The sequence below is a fragment of the Podarcis raffonei genome, chromosome 9 (assembly GCF_027172205.1).
Source record: "Podarcis raffonei isolate rPodRaf1 chromosome 9, rPodRaf1.pri, whole genome shotgun sequence".
Classification (NCBI taxonomy): Eukaryota; Metazoa; Chordata; class Lepidosauria; order Squamata; family Lacertidae; genus Podarcis; species Podarcis raffonei.
The window spans coordinates 37,068,096-37,088,512 of record NC_070610.1 but is presented as its reverse complement, the minus strand read 5'-3'; the positions used below and the strand labels follow the sequence as shown (position 1 = coordinate 37,088,512).

Genomic DNA, 20,417 nt, shown 5'->3' with positions numbered 1-20,417 from the left:
AGAGTAAGGTAACCAAACTTGTGTTTGCTGTTGAACAAGAACAGCTGCAATCTGAAGCACTTGCCAGTACTTAGGACCAAGCCCCAAGAGGCAAGGCCAGATTTAGGTTTGATGAGGCCCTAAGCTACATAAGGTAATAGGGCCCTTTATATGTGATACTTTAGGGAGCAGGCTAGCAGGCGGAGCCCATTACTTACATCATAGGAGCCTACACAACACAAAACACTCTTGCTGTATGTAGGTTTAATTTTATTTGTTTTTTATATTATATTTTGGAAATGTACATCCAGGTGTTTTTTCCTTTAATTTTTTGGTGGCCCCCAAGAGAGTGAGGCCTTAAGCTGTAGCTTGTTTAGCTTGTACATAAATCTGGCACTGCCAAGAGGAACCAAACCACCTATGGGCTTAGGGATTTTCTCATGTATTTATCATTTATAATTGCTCCCTACCATAAGGTCCCAGGCTGCGTTACAGCAATGAAATGGGCAGTCAAAAAAAAAAAAGGGAAACGTGAAAGCGATTCCGCATGTAGCATTAAAAAAATAATCTGAATTTTTCTTCAGCAAAAGGAAGGGGGAGTTGTATGAATCGAAAACAATACCAAACATTATTTCTAGGTTTATTTTGTAGCGCGAGGCAGGGGAGCTAAGCTGCATCAGAAAGCTGCCGTTTTATGCCCAGCTTTCCTTGGAAGTAAACCCCGTGAGCAGAGGCTGCGATCCTTCGATATTAGGAGAAGCAGGTGAGCGTGCAGCCGCCGTGCGGTTTGCATGCCTACCTTCCGCCCCGCGTCCCCGCCATCCACCCATCTCGCTCCTCTCCCTTCTCTTCGTCAGTGAACTGGCGCCTCGTCCCATTGGCCGGCCCACGAGATCTGACGAGCTCACTCCATCCTTCCACCCAATGGGAGCCCGCCGAGACCTGCTCGGCGCACGCCTGACGGTCGCCACCTCTCGTGCGGCACCAATCGCGGCAGCGGGGCTGCCTTTCCTTCCGCGGCCAATGAAGGAGGCGTATTTGAGGACCCGGCGCGGAGGGAGCCTGGCCCTTGTCGCGGAGCGTCGGTGGGCAGAGCTGCTGCATCCCTCGGCGCAGGTAAGAGGATGGAAGGCGGAGGCGCCTTGGGGGGCGGGTTGTTTTGGGGGGTGCTCCTTTCATTGGTTGCATTTGGAGACCCCCACCCGAAAAAGGCGACAAACGCAACCCCTTTACATTTTGTTTATGGGCACCAAAATATTCACTTCTTGGCCGCTCAGGCCTGTTAATTTGTGACTTTCCGTTTTATTTCTCTCCCCTCTCACCGACTTCTCTCTCAGAGAGAAAAGCTGCAGTTAAGGGTTCGGGAGATGCATTTTTATTTTTTATAGTTGTTGTTATTTGGCCCAGGTGAGTTATAGGAGAAGGCATTTCTTCCTCCTGGTGCCTGTTTTCGATTTTCGCTGTTTTGATTCGCCTAGTGCTGCTGTTGTAAATAAAAACTTGCCCTTTTCCCTTATGGGGTATCCAAGAGCCCATATAGAGTCCTTACATAGGTTCCCTATTGGTAGGAGAAAATAACAGAGGCCAACCAGAGAATATTGAGAAGCAAAGCAGCTAGTAAGCCTGATCTTTATTGATCTGTTGCAACAGGGTGCTCCCCTCACACGCAGGAAAGGAGGAGGACCCAGAAAAATGGCATGCAAGGCCTTATAAAGACTTTTGAAATTCCCATCCTGTAGATCAAGACCACCCCCAGAAACATCTACATACATCACAGAAGGGGTGTAACCTAAGACCACCCCTCAGTTACATCCCACCTACATCACAGAAATTTTAATATTGTTTTTCTCCTGTTGTTGTTTATCTCCTGTCTAGCAGGTTACTTGATTGGATTTCCTGGGTAGCCAGGCCAGTCTTTTGTAATGATAAATACTTACCGTATTTTTCGCTCTATTGGATGCACCCGCTTGTGTGTGGCTCTTGGGGGCTTTTCCTGCTTGCCTCCCCCCCTGCATTCGCTCCATAGGACGCACAGACTTTTCCCCTTAGTTTTTAAGACAGAAAAACTGCGTCCTATGGTGCGAAAAATACGGTAGTTCCTGGCCAGGTCACAGGCTCACACCCTATTCAAACAGACATATCCTTAAGACAGGATTTGTGAGGAAAGAGACAATGGGGAGGCTTTTCCAGTTTGACCTTGCAGAGAAAGGATTTGGTCAGTTTAGGAATCAAAATGGTTCCAGGTTGGCCTTCCTGTACTTATCTATGTATGTGCTTGGTTGGTACACTTATGAACATTACCATATATCTAAGACCATAAAATTCCTATTACACTGCTTACCTGGTAGAACAAGAAAGCAAACCATGGCTTGATATTCTAAAGTTTATATTATTTGTTTGTTTGTTGTGGTTGATGAGCTTGGCCAGGCCTGACAGATGGACTGTCTAGTTTTTATGTAACTTTTTTAAGACAGATGAGGTAGCATGTTTTAAGAATGTAACATCATTATTATTTACCGGCTGTTCTCCAAGGAGCTGTAGGCATTCTCCTCCTGCAACTTGTTCCTAACCAAACTTTGGGATAGGTGGGTTAGGATGGATAGTGGGAAACCACTTTAGTGGTCCCCCCCCTACAATTTAGCGGTGTATAAAATTTATGGTATAATAAGTATAATAAGTAAAATACAAGGACTAGACCAAGAACATCAAATGTACTTTGTGGCTAAGCAGGGAGTTGGCCTAGTCTGATGCTTGGGCCACTGTGTCCTACAACATTAGCCCAGTTTAATTAGATAAATGTGCTGCGGAGTAAACATCCTTGAGATTGTGCTATAAGGTTTCATCATTTCGCATGCTTAAGTCTTGCTTCACAGAGCTAGGATGTATCTAGTTTCAGTCATAGTCTTGCGTTGTACAGGAACCAGTGGGTGGCATGCTCTGGCCTCTGTCACTAGCAGGGGTACACATGGCAACTAGGAAGACTAAGAGGAAGACCAGCCTGGCCCCCTCAGTCTGCCAGTAAAGGAATAGCTGCTCCAGTGCTTGCTTTTCATGCCTCCCCATTACTTTTCCCTATTGAGTTGCGCTGTTGGAAAGCAAACTTGCAGGCAGAGGTGTCTTATCTCTTTTAACTTGTAATAACAAAAAGGTAAAGGGCCCCTGGACAGTTAAGTCCAGTCAAAGGTGACTATGGGGTTGTGGCACTCATCTTGCTTCAGGCCGAGGGAAATGGTGTTTATCCACAGACAGCTTTTCTGGGTCATATGGCCAGCATAACTAAACTGCTTCTGGTGCACAAGTGAACAAAACAACACAAGCAACGCTGACACCAAACTCTACATAGATTAAACATAATAGAAACACCGCCACCCGACCCCACCCCCATCCATCTTCCCTCTCTCCACCCCCCTTTCTTTTTTCTTTCTTTTTTCTTCTCCCCCTAATGCCTCAACAAATGAAACGGATTTGTAAAAATGTTACATGGAAGAAGAAGAAAAAATACGAGGCACTACACTTCTGTAAAACAAGAAAATCCTTAATAAAAAATATTAAAAAAATAAAAATAAACTGCTTCTGGTGCAATGGAACACCGTGACAGAAACCATAGCTCACAGAAATGCTGTTTACCTTCTTGCCACAGCAGTACCTATTTATCTACTTGCACTGGCATGCTTTTGAACTGCTATGTTGGCAGAAGCTGGGACAGAGCAATGGGAGCTCACCCCATTGCAGGGGCAGAGCAATGGGAGCTCACCCCATTGCAGGGATTCAAACTGCCGACCTTCCAATCGGCAAGCCCAAGAGGCTCAGTGGTTTAGACCACAGCACCACCTGCTCCCTTTAACTTGTAATATGGGTAGAAGAATTTATTACTGATACTGTTAGGAGGTTGAAATGTGCATAATTATAGCAGATAGATTGGGTAAGTTATTTGATACATTCCAATTCACTTTGAGTTTACTTTTTATGTTAAAAAAAGTGTGCAATAAATAAATAATAGACCTCAATCATTTCAGATTTTAGTAACTTGCCAGTCTGGTCTGGTACCTGGCTGGACAAAGAGGGGGGCATAAACTTCCTCCAAATAGATTCACCTGAATATCAAGTGCAGCACAAAGTAAGGCTTGAGGTACAGAAAGGCAGAGTAGCCATTATAAGGATTTCACCCCCCTGGTCAGGTACCTTAGCCTGCAATCACTCGGTTTGATTGCCAAGGTGGGATTGGGATTCTCTTGTTGTGGCACTCTGAATGTTAGTTGATTTTCACACATATTGGGGATGGCTGGCCTCTGGCTCTCTAAATGTTGCTGGACTACAACTCCTGTCATCTTTGACCATTGGCCACTCTGGAGGGTCAGGATTGTTCTATCCGGCAAGCCTAAATTCTTGCTCTGACTGAATAATTAGAAGAGCACAGCATTTAATTCCTCTTTATTAAGAGTTACTTTATTGCATCAGGTTAAGCAAACTGACACATATACATTTGAAAGCATGTATGTGAATCCTTGAGGGATTCGGGTGGTGCTGTGGACTTGCCTAGGACAGAGCCTAGGACTTGCCAATCAGAAGCTCGGTGGTTCGAATCCCCATGACGGGATGAGCTCCCGTTGCTCAGTCCCTGCTCCTGCCAACATAACAGTTCGAAAGCATGTCAAAGTGCAAGTAGATAAATAGGTACCGCTCCAGCAGGAAGGTAAACGGCATTTCGGTGCGCTTCTCTGGTTCGCCAGAAGCGGCTTAGTCATGCTGGCCACATGACCCGGAAGCATGTAATTTGATCTTATACCTCCAATATTGAATGCTTATAAAAACTTTGTTCAATCTGATGCATTAGCAATGCCATATAGGTAAGAATTGGTTTGGACTGAAATTGGTACGTAAACATTGGCACCTGTCCTTTGTTCATATCAGGAAGGGAAAGATGATACAGTGGTACCTTGTGTTGCATACTTACCGGTAATCCGTTCCAGAGGTCCATTTGTAACCTGAAACCGCTCATAGCATGAGGCATACTTTCCCTAATGGCACCTCCTGCTGCTGCCACGTCGCCTGAGTGCGACTTCCGCTTGCGTCCTGGGGCAAGGGTCGCACAAGGGGGATCTACTTCCGGGTTAGTGGAGCGCGTAACCCGCAGCATTCGTAAGGGGGACGGTACATAACATGAGGTACCACTGTAATCGTTTTTGTAGTTAATCCTTGGATGCTCTCTCGAGGTAAATCCTGGTAGTTTCATGCAGGGCTTTCAATTTATTTTTTATTATGTAACAGATAACTAGCATGATCAATCAATTTATGGCCGAGGCATCCTAATTAAGCAGCAGCACATTTCCTTCTTGTCAGGCGGTAGAGGAGATTCTGTCAATGTATACAGCGCAAGCAGGTATGAATTAATCTCTTCTCCTACCGGACAAGGACAAAGGGCAAGCAGCGACATCTGTTTAACTCTGTTGTCTAGTATGGAAATGGATAGATCTTGTCCCCTACTATTTTTATGCAAGTCAACAGCTGCACACTGTGTTGCTGGCCGATGTCATTTTGGTTATGGTGTCTTTACCATGATGTCTATTTACTGTTCCTAGAATCCTGCAGAGAAGCTACAGGTGTGATGTTCCAGAACTGAATGATGGCAACTAACGACAGTGTTGGCATACTGAATTCTGCCTACCTGGCTGTAGAATATATAGACTCTTTCTTGCCTGAGAATCCGCTACAACAGCCATTTAAAAATGCTTGGACATATATGCTGAATAACTACACCAAATACCAGATTGCAACCTGGGGATCACTTCTCATGCATGAACTTTCCTACTTTTTAATATGTTTGCCTGGATTTATCTTTCAGTTTATACCTTACATGCAAAAGTATAAAATACAACAGGTAAGATGGAGTGTTGTCTAGTATGAAAAATTCCAGCTCTGGTGTCATACATGACTGCAACAAGTCGCATAACTTTGGAGCTCCCCAGATCATGAGTTCACTTCCCATATTCTGCCAGCTTGCGACTGGTGACATTTTTGTGAGCAGCCTCTTTCAGAGGATAGAAAAAAACCGATCTTATGCTTTACTCTGCTTTTATAACAAACATGGAACAATTTACACTTATGTGATTGTATAATTATTATGCATATTTTGGTTAATTTCTTATATTATAATAATAATAATAATAATAATAATAATAATAATAATAATAATAATAATAATTTATTATTTATACCCCGCCCATCTGGCTGGGCCTCCCCAGCCACTCTGGGCGGCTTCCATAAAAACCAAAAATACAGTAAAATATCACACGTTAAAAACTTCCCTGAACAGGGCTGCCTTAAGATGTCTTCTGAATGTCAGGTAGTTGTTTATCGCTTTGACATCTGCTGGAAGGGTGTTCCACATATAAATATTTAGTTTAGCTATCCATGAGTACGTATTGCTGACTTCCAATCTGAATTCTGGGTGGTACTGTTGAAAAGCACGAGGCAAAGGGCCTTTGACAGTCTGGCCTCTAACTTGCAGGCTTTCAAGTAAATAGGGTGTTTGTGTATGTTTTGATACGTTATTGTAGAATGTGGAACTTCTGAACAAGTTTGCCAACAGTATTATTTGCTAGATGTTTACTGTTATCCTGCACACTACCCCAAAGGACAAGAGGTAATGTTAAAAATGTATTTAAGCTGGAACGCTACACGGACTTACCTGTGAGTAAGCCACAGTGACAGTTGCTCAGATGTGATTGTCACTGTGGCTTACTCACAGGTTAGTTGGTGTAGGATTTTATCTTAAGCAATGCATAGGATTGCATTGTTCAGCCAGTAAATGAAGAAAGGAGATAACATTGTACAGTTGCTAGTTTCCCCCACAGAAGCTGTAGAGTGGCTAGAACACAGGTGGGAACCAGTGGTCCCCCAAACTGTCCTGTCATCTCTGACCATTGGCAATGCTGGCAGGGGCTGATGGGAGTTGGAGCAGTCTGCAAAGCTTCAGGCTATCCATCACTAAGCTAGAACATGGCCCCTGTATATAGCATCAGTCCTGGGCACTCTTGTTTTTAATAGTAACCATGTGTGAAATTCGCTTGAGTGACATACACCCTGATACCTGAATTGTATATATGTAATAACATAAAGCTTGGAGTATTGCAATACACTGGTACCTCGGGTTAAGTACTTAATTAGTTCCGGAGGTCCGTTCTTAACCTGAAACTGTTCTTAACCTGAAGCATCACTTTAGCTAATGGGGCCTGCCGCTGTGCCATCGCCACACGATTTTTGTTCTCATCCTGAAGCAAAGTTCTTAACCCGAGGTAATATTTCTGGGTTAGCAGAGTCTGTAACCTGAAGCGTCTGTAACCCGAGGTACCACTGTATTGAATAATAAGTCAGTGAAATTTGTATCGTATAGAATTCTGGTGCCTTCTCAATCCAGTTTCTACTAAAAAGGTAGATAGATCATAGTATCCTGCTTCCTAATGAGATCCGGAGCCCAGAAGTCTGTTATAAAACCATGATTACTTTACTGTGCTGATTTCCTGCAGCCTTCTTGAAACAATGTACAGGCTCCAAACTAATTCAGGAGTGGGGAAACCTGTGGCCCTCCAGATATATGAGCTCTGCTCATTCCTGACCTGGGCTATGCCAGCTGAGGCTGACAGAATTTGGAGTTCAACAATGTTTGGAAGGTCACAGGTTACTCATCCCTGCTGTGATGCCATAGATGCTGTGATCTATGCATACCATAACTGTTTCCTTTTGACTTGAAAATAGCATTTGTAATGTTGATTCATTAACAATAAATTCAGACCAAATGGCAGTACTGTTCCCGGGCTGAAAGACAAAAATCTGAGCATTCTAACACTACTTTAATATTTATCTCTCGCCTTACCCCAAGTACACCTGGAGTAGGATGATAATTGACAGGGAATCAACATTGAAATGTATATCTGATATTAATGGAAACATTGATCATCGCAGGCAGCAGTGTTGCTGCATTTTGGGGCAATATCAGTTGAAACAGTGTCAGATAAGACAAAGCTGATATTCTGTTACCTTTAATTTAGGTATTCTTCTATTATAGTATGAAGTACTATTAATTTAGTACTTATTCCCATGTATCACATCTTCAGTAATATCATTGGAATATTCTACTTCTATTTATAAAATACTTTTATTTCTTGTTTACAGGATAAGCCAGAAACCTGGGAAAGACAATGGAAGTGTTTCAAGGCACTTATGTTCAATCACTTTTTTATTCAGTTTCCTCTGATACTTGGTACCTATTACTTCACAGAATATTTTAATATTCCTTATGACTGGGAAAGCATGCCAAGATGGTAAGTAGATGGATTTCACTTAAACAGCTCTGTGCATTTAAGTACTTCAATAAATGCAGTGTTTCTCAAATCCTGTTATGATCAAGTACTGCACTTCAGCATCTGGAAGATTTCTAAAAGTTCTGCACAGAAAAATAATAATAAGTTTCTAGTAGTCAGTCATTTTCAAGCTGAACTTTCCCTATAAAGCGTTCTTATCATTACAAATTACAACTGATTTGCAAGAAAGAAAGATGTTAATGGATTAAGTAAATTTTATGTGAAATTAGTTTTAGAAAACTGCTACAATGATTTATATAGAAACTCAGCCAGGGGGATTTGAGGAAGTCACCTAACAATGATAACAAAAGAGGAATTTCTACAGTAAGGATATATGTTTGTTTGTTTGCTTGTTTTTTGATGTTTTTCTTTTTATGTTTGTTGATAAGTTTGTTATAAATTTGGAAAACTAATAAAACTTTTTGGAAAAACAACAACAAATTACAACTGATCTGCTTCCAGCAATGTCACCAGAGTTGACAATACCAACTTGCGTTTTTTCATTCATTAGCAAACAGAATACAGTATACACCTTTCCCCCATCTATATTGTATTTGAAACATTTCTCACTAATTCCTTAGGGAACAAAGCAGCAAAATATCTCACCAGCAACTATGAATCTTCCCATATGTTACAACTTAGGCTATATTTTTATCCCCATATCTATTGTACATGGTAGCTTGGTTTCTACTTGCGTGCCTTCTTATAGGTCTTTAAAAGTTGCTATAGTTGTGACCTACTTTGGTTGTCAGCAATACGCTGTTGCATATGATGCAATACACAAGGCTGTGTTGTGTTTCATATTGAGCATAATAATAATAATAATAATTATCAATCTTATGCTCAATACAAAGTAGGTCGCAGCTATAGCAATTTAAATTATTCTAAGATTAATGTTGCTTGACACACAACACAGCCTTGTGTATTGCATTATACACAACAGCGGTGTTTGTGTACGATGTAGTCTCTTAAGCCACTCTTATCCTCCCTATACAATAAAGTTGTTGTGGACAAAGGTTATGTGTATGGTAAGATATACTTTTGCCAATTCTTTGTAGACTGCTGCTGCCTTGCAAGCTATTGGATAACATTTTTCTCCAAAACAAGAAAAACTGGTTTTATAGTCAGATATAGAACTGCAAAAGCAAAAATTGGGTTGGGAGACAGGGTGTCCTAATCTATTATACTTGTCTTAACAAATGCTTCTCTTTCCCTGCCCCCCCCCCCCCAGGTATGTGCTACTTTCTCAATGTTTTGGATGTGCTGTGATTGAGGATGCCTGGCATTATTTTCTGCATAGGCTGCTGCATCACAAGAGAATTTATAAGTACATCCACAAAGTGCATCATGAGTTTGTGGTATGTATTGCCTTAAATTCTTGGTGAACGTTACCTAGTTAATGCTGTAATGCTGTGAGCATATAAAAGCACTAGGCATACATTAGCTATTCTTTTTGTAAAAAGGGAGAAGAGAAAACAGCACGCTTAGCAAACTGTTTTCATTAAGAGTTTAATATTGCTGTAGTTGGACAGACTTCGAAACTGATCACTCAAAATAGTTCGCCATTTTAAATGCTGTGCTCTGAGTTTGTCTAACTTCTTACCCACCAATGACTGGCTATAAAATACAAAAATCCCTTCAGCTGGTTTCCCCTACAAATGATCTCTGTCTGTTATTCTGATAATGATTATGTAGGTTAGGAACATAACCCACTCTGACCTAGTATATTTGTAGTGAAGTCTGACCAGCAGCAATTCTCCAGTCTCTGTTTAATAGGACCAACAGAGAGACCAGTGACTGAACTTTAGTCCTTCTGCATCACTGTGCTGTACTACTGAGCTAAAGCCCACCTGTAAGGTTTCAACCTACATTGGGTGGTTTCCCTAACAACCACCCTCCAATTGCTTTTTTGAATAGCTAGCTTCTATTACTGAAATAACACTCAGTAGGGAGCATAGGCTAAAGACTCAGAAAAACCTCTTCAGGGGGATCTGAAGGTGAGGAAAGCATCACTGTAAAGTTTTCATATAAGCTATGATTTGCTTCCATTCTGAATATTTTACAGGGGGTTCTTACTCTGTCGTCTTAAGTCATCATGGTTCTATGCTACCAGCTGAAATTATAGTGTTTCAGGGGCAGTCCAGAATTTGTAGTCATAAAGTGTTGGAGTGGAGCTAAATGCAGTTCACTCATTCCTCTGTTACCTGTATGTAACATTAAAACCAGGATCTGAGTGCGAGAGGGGGAGATTTCTGCTAGAACAACCTGGCCATGCAGGAAGTACTGTCCTATCTCGGGTTACAAACGCTTCGGGTTACAGACTCCGCTAACCCGGAAGTAGTACCTCGGGTTAAAAACTATACCTCAGGATGAGAACAGAAATCGTGCAGCAGCGGCAGGAGGCCCCATTAGCTAAAGTGGTACCTCAGGTTAAGAACGGTTTCAGGTTAAGAACGGACCTCCAGAACGAATTAAGTTCGTAACCCACTGTATACATTTCAGATTAGCCGTAAAGTATATTTATGTCTCGGCATACAAAAGAGCATTCTTTTTTCCCCTCTTCCTCCTTTCATAGGCTCCGTTTGGAATGCAAGCTGAATATGCACACCCTCTGGAAACCCTTATCCTTGGAACTGGGTTTTTCATTGGAATAATGGTGTTTTGCAATCACGTGATTCTTCTGTGGGCATGGGTGATCTGTCGCTTGCTGGAGACCATTGATGTCCACAGGTAATCTCCTTTCGCTGTTCAGTCTGGTCATATTCATCAGAAATATAGAGGGTTGTATTCAACAAAGTGTTACTTGGGGTATTAGACCTAAATTAGTCATCTAGGTGTACTCTAAGTCACACTTCGTTGAATACCACCCAAAGTCACCAGGTAAAATCTAGACAAATGCCTTTTTTTAAAAAAAAAATCTATTAACTATTCAGGATTTCCTCTAAATGTCCTTATTCTAAGTGCGTGTATTTAATACTGAAATCCTGTGCATTCCTACCTTAGAGTAAGTTTCCATGACTTTAGTAGAGCTTGCATAAACATTCAGAGGATTCTACTGCACATGATTCTTTAGATGTCAAGCTTACAAACTAATTTGATACTCTTTGAGCAAGTAGGGTCACCTTAAGTTCCACATAAAAGCTGCTCTATTAAGTATGATTAAGATGTAACTAGAAATGATAAGATACAACTGGAAACTATGCTACCTAAATGAGCCTTAGGCTCACATGCTCCCTCTTCCCCTCTATTTTCACATGTCAAAGATAGATACAGAGTGGCTGGGGCAACCCAGCCAGATGGGCAGGCAATTAATTAATTAATTAATTAATTAATTAATTAATTACAGATAGAAAGCTTTTTAATGTTAAGCTAACTAGAATTCCTTGTGATGTCTGAACAAGTGAAACAAATTAGGGTTAGAGAGAACATTTAACCATAATTTTTAGTTGATGGGAACAACATTTGGAGAGCAATACTTTCCCAGCAAAATCTAGCTATGAATCCAGACTGTGTGTGTGTGTGAGAGAGAGAGCCCACATTTTTCAACTATTTCATTCCTATGTTTGGCATAGTTTTGTAGACACTTTGTACTGAGATATTTACATGACCTCCTAGCAGGGACTATATATAAAGCATGTATCATCAGTACAGAAGTAAGAAACACACTTTAAATACCACATGACGGATGTTACTTCTACAGCTTCAGAAGTATGTTGTCCAGTTGAATAGTCCAGGAACTTCAGGGGTTTTACAACCAGGTTAACATGGAAACTGGTAAATGTCTATGGTTGTAGTCCTATACCCACTTACAAGAGAGTAAGCACCATTAAACTCAGTGGGACTTGCTTCTGATTTTAACAATGCTTCACTTGAATGGAAATGCGAGCAATGTCTTCCGTATCTGTATTGTAAATTCTCCTCTCTCTCCTTAGCGGCTACGACATTCCTCTGAATCCATTGCATTTGGTGCCTTTCTATGCTGGGGCTCGATTCCATGACTTCCACCATATGAACTTCATTGGCAACTATGCTTCAACCTTCACGTGGTGGGATAAACTGTTTGGTACCGACTCGCAGTACAATTCTTACAGAGAGAAATTGGAGAAACAAGAGTGCATGGTGGAAAAGAAGACCAAATAAATTTCCCAGCAGAAATATAAGGAGGAGCACTTGACAAATGCACATAACTACCATGAACTTTTGGTTAAGCCTGGAAGATTTAACACCCGCTGCAAATTCAAAGCTATATGATGCTTTAAACTGGAGCCCAAGAACAAGCCTGCTGGGCCCTAGCTGTGTGCTAGAGGAAACGGCCCTATCTTCCTAAAATGAATGCATTTTCTATTTTATATGTAAGTGAAGCATATATATTTAAGTAAAGGTTAAAGATGAAGGCCACAAATTTGAATGTTTGTAAAGAACAATGTATCCATTTAGAATTCAAAGTTTGTAAAAGAATAAAGTTTCCATTAGAGTTGGATAGAACTGTTTGTAAAGTATTTGGATATATGAAGTTAAGTTTCTTCTGAAGCATACCCATAAAAACTGGTTTAATGAGCTGCTGAGTAGAACTTCCTTGGGAACAAAAATACCGGAAGACACATGTTAATAGTTGTTTCCTTTAAAAAACCTTTCTTAGTCTGGTGTTAGAAAATTTTTAGATTTGAGAGAGGAAGCTTTTTTTCTCCCCTTCTTCTTAATCTGCTGGGATGAGCCTTTCTATTCTCTTTTACTAAATTAACTGTGTCAATGTAGTTAATGTTCATAAATAAATATTTGCAAACTACTGAATGATTGCTATATTTTGCACTTGTCGTTGGCAAAAAAAAATTTGTAAAGGTAGTCTGACATTTTCATGTTTACCATGCAACAAATAAATAGATATATATATTGGAATTTGAGCTATGTTTTCCTGTTCCTTTATAACATTCAGAAAACGAGGGTGTTGACCATAACTAGTGTCTGAGAATATACATCAGGGATGAGAAACCTTAGGCCTGGGGATCAAATGTGCCTCTGCAGACCTCTTCATTTGGCCCTCTGGGCCCTCTCCACTCCCCTGGCCAATACCCTTCACAGACCCTGCTCTGTACCCTCTTGAAGGGCTTTTGCCTGCCTGGATTGTGTTCTTGAACTGTCATAATGTTGTTTGCTTGTCTGAATGGAGGCTGGAGTGGGAGGGCATAAGCTTCTGACTTTGGTGAGGGTGGTATCCTGCTGTACAGAGTAAGACACCCGTTTCTCCACCCACCCATGAGCATGTTATTGCTTGAAGGTGGTCAATGAGCGAATGCAGCTCTTGTTTGACCATATCTCAGGTTTGTATGCAGGAGAGAGGTAAAAAACTACACAGGCATTTATTCAAACATCTTTGCTTTCCACTCTGCTGTTTCTAGAATTTTATTCTTCGGGGGAGAAAAAGTTTGCATGACAGTATTTCAGAAACAATCCTATATTCTCCGCTGCTCTTCTACTTTTTTGTATTAATAAAAGTAATAGATTTGTTTCCAGTTATTGTTGTCCATTATATTCATTATTTGTAATCAAAATCAATTTGCCTTACCGTACAACCTCCAGGTTTGGAAGTGACTCCTAACACTTAGTTTATTGCCCAGATTCTTTTAAACCTATGAAGTCTTTCTCGTGAACATTTGTGTTTACTAAACCTAATATGTTTACTGTATCTACCCTGTCTTATTTGTCTCAGTTTTCAAACAAGTCTCAATACTAGATGTGTATTTGAACAAAGAACAAATTCACATTTGTATGTTCTGTGTTTTTTCTTCTCTCTGCTTGGTTTGGGGATTTCCTTGGTCTGTTATACTTCACTCTGACCAGAAGATGGTGCATAATACTTCTTGGCGGCATTATGTGTGTTCTAGTTCCCCCCGCCCTCAGATTTTCAGTATTTTCCCCTCTGCAGTATTGTTCAATCGAACAAGCAGCTTAGTGACATCTTTCACATTCACACAAAGTGCCTAATTCTTCTATTGTAGAGAGAACTACTTCCCTTCAAAACAAATTGTTTGATGATTTGTGCTCGTAATGCTCTCTGGCCACTCACACACAAATCTGTTTTCAGTCATGTTTGTGCCTGCAAACGTTTTGGGGGCAGTCACACTGTTTCATTTCCAATCAGTGCATAGCCCATAACTTCCTGCTGAAATCCTGTAACTTTTTACGGCACAAATGTTCTTGCTTATCTTTCTGCCCAATGCACAAATATAAGTGGTACATAGGCAAGGCAAAGATTAAATGCCCTGAGGGTGAGTTGCAAGGTTAAGTGCAAGCAGAGACAATGATCCAAGAAGCTTCCCAGCCATTGTTGTTGTTGTTGTTTAGTCGTTTAGTCGTGTCCGACTCTTCGTGACCCCATGGACCAGAGCACGCCAGGCACCTCTGTCCTCCACTACCTCCCGCAGTTTAGTCAAACTCATGCTGGTAACCTCGAAAACACTATCCAACCATCTCATCCTCTGTCGCCCCCTTCTCCTTGTGCCCTCCATCTTTCCCAGCATCAGTGTCTTCTCCAGGGAGTCTTCTCTTCTCATGAGGTGGCCAAAGTACTGGAGCCTCAGCTTCACGATCTGTCCTTCCAGTGAGCACTCAGGGCTGATTTCATTAAGAATGGATGCGTTTGATCTTCTTGCAGTCCATGGGACTCTCAAGAGTCTTCTCCAGCACCATAATTCAAAAGCATCAATTCTTCGGCGATCAGCCTTCTTTATGGTCCAGCTCTCACTTCCATACATCACTACTGGGAAAACCATGGCTTTAACTATACGGACCTTTGTTGGCAAGGTGACGTCTCTACTTCTCAAGATGTTGTCTAGGCCTGTCATTGCCCTTCTCCCAAGAAGCAGGCGTCTTTTAATTTCGTGGCTGCTGTCACCATCTGCAGTGATCATGGAGCCCAAGAAAGTAAAATCTCTCACTGCCTCCATTTCTTCCCCTTCTATTTGCCAGGAGGTGATGGGACCAGTGGCCATGATCTTCGTTTTTTTGATGTTGAGCTTCAGACCATATTTTGCACTCTCCTCTTTCACCCTCATTAAAAGGTTCTTTAATTCCTCCTCACTTTCTGCCATCAAGGTTGTGTCATCTGCATATCTGAGGTTGTTGATATTTCTTCCGGCAATCTTAATTCCAGCTTGGGATTCATCCAGCCCAGCCTTTCGCATGATGTATTCTGCGTATAAATTAAATAAGCAGGGAGACAAAATACAGCCTTGTCGTACGCCTTTCCCAATTTTGAACCAATCAGTTGTTCCATATCCAGTTCTAACTGTAGCTTCTTGTCCCACATAGAGATTTCTCAGGAGACAGATGAGGTGATCAGGCACTCCCATTTCTTTAAGAACTTGCCATAGTTTGCTGTGGTCGACACAGTCAAAGGCTTTTGCATAGTCAATGAAGCAGAAGTAGATGTCTTTCTGGAACTCTCTAGCTTTCTCCATAATCCAGCGCATGTTTGCAATTTGGTCTCTGGTTCCTCTGCCTCTTCTAAATCCAGCTTGCACTTCTGGGAGTTCTCGATCCACATACTGTTTGAGCCTTCCTTGTAGAATTTTAAGCATAACCTTGCTAGCGTGTGAAATGAGTGCAATTGTGCGGTAGTTGGAGCATTCTTTGGCACTGCCCTTCTTTGGGATTGGGATGTAGACTGATCTTCTCCAATCTTCTGGCCACTGCTGAGTTTTCCAAATTTGCTGGCATATTGAGTGTAGCACCTTAACAGCATCATCTTTTAAAATTTTAAATAGTTCAGCTGGAATACCATCACTTCCACTGGCCTTGTTATTTGCAGTGCTTTCTAAGGCCCATTTGACTTCACTTTCCAGGATGTCTGGCTCAAGGTCAGCAACCACACTACCTGGGGTGTACGAGACATCCATATCTTTCTGGTATAATTCCTCTGTGTATTCTTGCCACCTCTTCTTGATGTCTTCTGCTTCTGTTAGGTCCTTACCACTTTTGTCCTTTATTATGGTAATCTTTGTACGAAATGTTCCTTTCATATCTCCAATTTTCTTGAACAGATCTCTGGTTCTTCCCATTCTGTTGTTTTCCTCTATTTGTTTGCACTGCTCGTTTAAGAAGGCCTTCTTGTCTCTCCTTGCTATTCTTTGGAAATCTGCATTCAATTTCCTGTATCTTTCACTATCTCCCTCGCATTTTGCTTGCCTTCTCTCCTCCGCTATTTGTAAGGCCTCGTTGGACAGCCACTTTGCTTTCTTGCATTTCCTTTTCATTGGGATGGTTTTCGTTGCTGCCTCCTGTACAATGTTACGAGCCTCCATCCATAGTTCTTCAGGCACTCTGTCCAGCAAATCTAAATCCTTAAACCTGTTCCTCACTTCCACTGTGTATTCATAAGGGATTTGACTTAGATTGTATCTTACTGGCCCAGTGGTTTTTCCTACTTTCTTCAGTTTAAGCTTGAATTTTGCTATAAGAAGCTGATGATCTGAGCCACAGTCAGCTCCAGGTCTTGTTTTTGCTGACTGTATAGAGCTTCTCCATCTTTGGCTGCAGAGAATATAATCAATCTGATTTCGATACTGCCCATCTGGTGATGTCCATGTGTAGAGACGTCTCTTGTGTTGTTGGAAAAGCGTGTTTGTGATGACCAGCTTGTTCTCTTGACAGAACTCTATTAGCCTTTGCCCTGCTTCATTTTGATCTCCAAGGCCAAACTTGCCAGTTGTTCCTTTTATCTCTTGATTCCCTACTTTAGCATTCCAATCCCCTATAATGAGAAGAACATCCTTCTTTGGTGTCACTTCTATAAGGTCTTGTAAGTCTTCATAAAATTGGTCTATTTCAGTTTCATCAGCACCAGTGGTTGGTGCATAAACTTGGATTACTGTGATGTTAAAAGGTCTGCCTTGGATTCGTATCGAGATCATTCTATCATTTTTGAGATTGCATCCCAGTACAGCTTTCGCCACTCTTTTGTTGACTATGAGGGCCACTCCATTTCTTTTACGGGTTTCTTGCCCACAGTAGTAGATGTGATGGTCATCCGAACTGAATTCGCCCATTCCCGTCCATTTTAGTTCACTGATGCCCAGGATGTCAATATTTATTCTTGCCATCTCATTTTTGACCACCTCCAACTTACCTAGGTTCATGGTTCTTACATTCCAGGTTCCTATGCAATATTTTTCTTTACAGCATTGGACTTTCCTTTCGCTTCCAGGCATATCCGCAACTGAGCGTCCTTTCGGCTTTGGCCCAGCCGCTTCATCAGCTCTGGATCTACTTGTACTTGCCCTCCGCTCTTCCCCAGTAGCATGTTGGACGCCTTCCGACCTGAGGGGCTCATCTTCCAGCGTCATAACTTTTATATGCCTGTTGTCTTTGTCCATGGAGTTTTCTTGGCAAGGATACTGGAGTGGCTTGCTGGTTCCTCCTCCAGGTGGATCACGTTTGGTCAAAACTCTCCACTATGACCTGTTCATCTTGTGTGCCCTGCTCGGCGTAGTTCATAGCTTCTCTGAGTTCTTCAAGCCCCTTCGCCACGGCAAGGCAGTGATCCATGAAGGGGTCCCAGCCATTACCTCTTCCTTTTGAAGAGTGGTGCAGGCACAAATCTCAGTGTGGTGAATAACAGGCATTTCTGCTCTGGGCAAGCAAAGGGCACTGCTATACAGTGGGCTGGGTCTGTGGGGTTCATTTATGTCAATGGTGGCATCTCCATGTCCTTGAGGACAGAGGTGTTGGTTCACGTCTCCAACTTCCTCTCAGGTGCCTCTGCTGGAGGGAGGCTCCTTCCTGTCAGGAGGAGCTGGGAGTGATGACAGCTACCTTTTAGGAGACGCCTGACTAGAGGCATCTGACGTCACAAGGTGGGACACCTCTCTGACAGCCTGCTTGAACCTTCTCCAGGATCCAGCTCCTGACTTTTTTAATCACAAGCCAGCTCCACCAGCTCTGACCTTTCTTGAGGCCTTGACCTTCCTCCATCCTGCTCAGGCACTTCCTGGGTCACCCAGCTCTGACTGCCTGATTCATTCCCCCACTTCTTTGGGATCTGCCAGTCCCCTCCATGGCATACCCACGGGGCTTGTGAAAGCCCTGGTGACATGAGGAAGCAATGTGGGGTAAACCGCCTGGGGAAACCTAGCCAGATGGGTGGGGGTATAAATAATAAAATTATTATTAATCAGTGCTTTTTTTCAGGGGGTACTTTCAGTACCAGTATCTCCTTTTTTGTTGTTAAAAAGTGTGGCACTTACTGTAACTTCATGGTGAGTCCCGGCGCCTATTTTTCTAGAAAAAAGCACTTATTATTAATTCATTATATTATTATTGACCTGTGGTGCTGCTGGGGCTTCAAGTCACACATGAATTTGAACTAATAAGCCAGTTCTTTGGCGACAGGTTTCCAGCCTGAATGTACTTGGGTGGGCCAGTAAGAGCTAAAAAGAAATCAATAAAGACTCCTTCTCCCACCTTCTCTCCAAAAAGAGAAATGTGCTCACACACATGCCAAAGAGATCCTAGGAGAGATTGGCTCAAATAAACAGGAATTCAGTTCCATTCCTTTCCTTTTCAGTTCAGTGTGCGTGTGTTTTTTTATAGAAACCGCATTGTTGTTGCATAGGATGCCATGGGAATATGATTAGCTTGTATATTCTGGCACACAATATGCTATTCTAGTGATTCCCCAATCCCTCTCCCTTCTTAGGCTCTGGGGTGCATGACGAATATTTACATCTTCTGGAGCTGGGTTTTTAACTACAACCACAATCATTCATAATCATGTTAAGCACAGGAAATGCCATGAGTGGTGCAGAATCCTCTTTTTTGCTTGATAGCAATTACTTCATCATACTTGGAAACATACGGCTACCAAGCAGTATCTGGAAATATATTTGACACTCAAACAATTTAAAAAATGAATTGTGTTGATTTTAATCTCCAGAGGGTTATGTGGGCAAATATGCATTTTGGTCATTCCTTCTAGGCTGCAGGACACCCATCAATCACAACAAATGGGGTTCATCTGGTCCCCTCACTCCATTTTTGGTGGTGTGGATACTCTGTAATTGCACGTGTTTCTTTCATGAACCTTCGGCCGTTGCGGGGGGGTGGAGTGTTTGTTATGTGTTTGATTCTGCTGAATATTTACTACACCCCTGCACACACTTTATCTGAGCCACATTAAACACTGTGGGAATTACTTTCGAATAAATGTGCACTGTTCATTTATCTTTCTGCTGTTTCAGTTATTTTTATTGCATTTGATTGTTTTGCATAATTAACTAATTAATTAATCACCCTTTACCCTAAGATCCCAGGGTGGGTTACAACAATTAAAACACAATGTTAAAAATACTGCCTTTTGTTGATCCGCTTTATATGTTTATTTCAAATAGAAAAGCAGTGTTTACAAGTTTTAAAAAATTAGTCCACACCGATGCAATATCTGTCATTCATTGAGCCCTTGCACAATGGGAAATTAGCCACAAAAAATGCAAAGAAAAGCAGGTGAAAGTTTGTGGGGATCTAAGATGTTCCCGCCATGCTCTCTGCTTCAAGCCACTATTGCTCTTAACCACCTTCAAATAACCTCCCATCACCACTGATTGACCGAATTTACATACCTCCTTTCTGCCAAGGCACCCAAAGCAGTTTACAATTCAAATACTAAAACGAGAACATTATATAAAATGAAGACTGACAGAGTCCACTACTGCCAACTGGGAGCTGATGTGCTCACTGGCCTGGCCTCCCTTGCCGCTGCTCTCCTTCAGGTCCTGCAGCAGCCCCTTGCAAAAAGGTAAAGGGACCCCTGACCATTGGGTCCAGTCGTGACATGCTTTCGAACTGCTAGGTTGCCAGGAGCAGGGACCAAGCAACGGGAGCTCACCCCGTCGTGTGGATTCGAACCGCTGACCTTCTGATCGGCAAGTCCTAGGCCCTGTGGTTTAACCAACAGCGCCACCCATGTCCCGCCCCATGCAAAGGTCACCATTAATATGCCTAGCTCCTATATACATCCCTGTTTCCCGCAAACTATGTACAGCCAGGGAAATGAGGTTCTAGTGCAAACTTCAAACTGACGATGTT

General features: G+C 42.0%; 1 protein-coding gene across 1 annotated transcript; it reads left to right on the top strand.

Annotated features, from left to right (window-relative positions):
- The first annotated feature begins 968 nt into the window (after positions 1 to 968).
- Positions 969 to 13,240, top strand: MSMO1 (methylsterol monooxygenase 1). The gene is made up of 6 exons (XM_053402920.1): positions 969 to 1,095; positions 5,559 to 5,857; positions 8,152 to 8,300; positions 9,571 to 9,697; positions 10,915 to 11,069; positions 12,272 to 13,240. Exons 2-6 carry the CDS (start codon positions 5,600 to 5,602, stop codon positions 12,477 to 12,479), a joined length of 897 nt encoding a protein of 298 aa, XP_053258895.1. The 5' UTR covers positions 969 to 1,095; positions 5,559 to 5,599; the 3' UTR covers positions 12,480 to 13,240.
- Positions 13,241 to 20,417: the final 7,177 nt, after the last annotated feature.

Coding starts and splice junctions, on each gene's coding strand:
- MSMO1 (XM_053402920.1), top strand. CDS start 5,600: ATGATGGCAACTAACGACAGTGTTGGCATACTGAATTCTGCCTACCTG. Junction 8,301..9,570: donor TGGGAAAGCATGCCAAGATG/GTAAGTAGATGG, acceptor CCCCCCCCCCAG/GTATGTGCTACTTTCTCAAT. Junction 11,070..12,271: donor GAGACCATTGATGTCCACAG/GTAATCTCCTTT, acceptor CTCTCTCCTTAG/CGGCTACGACATTCCTCTGA.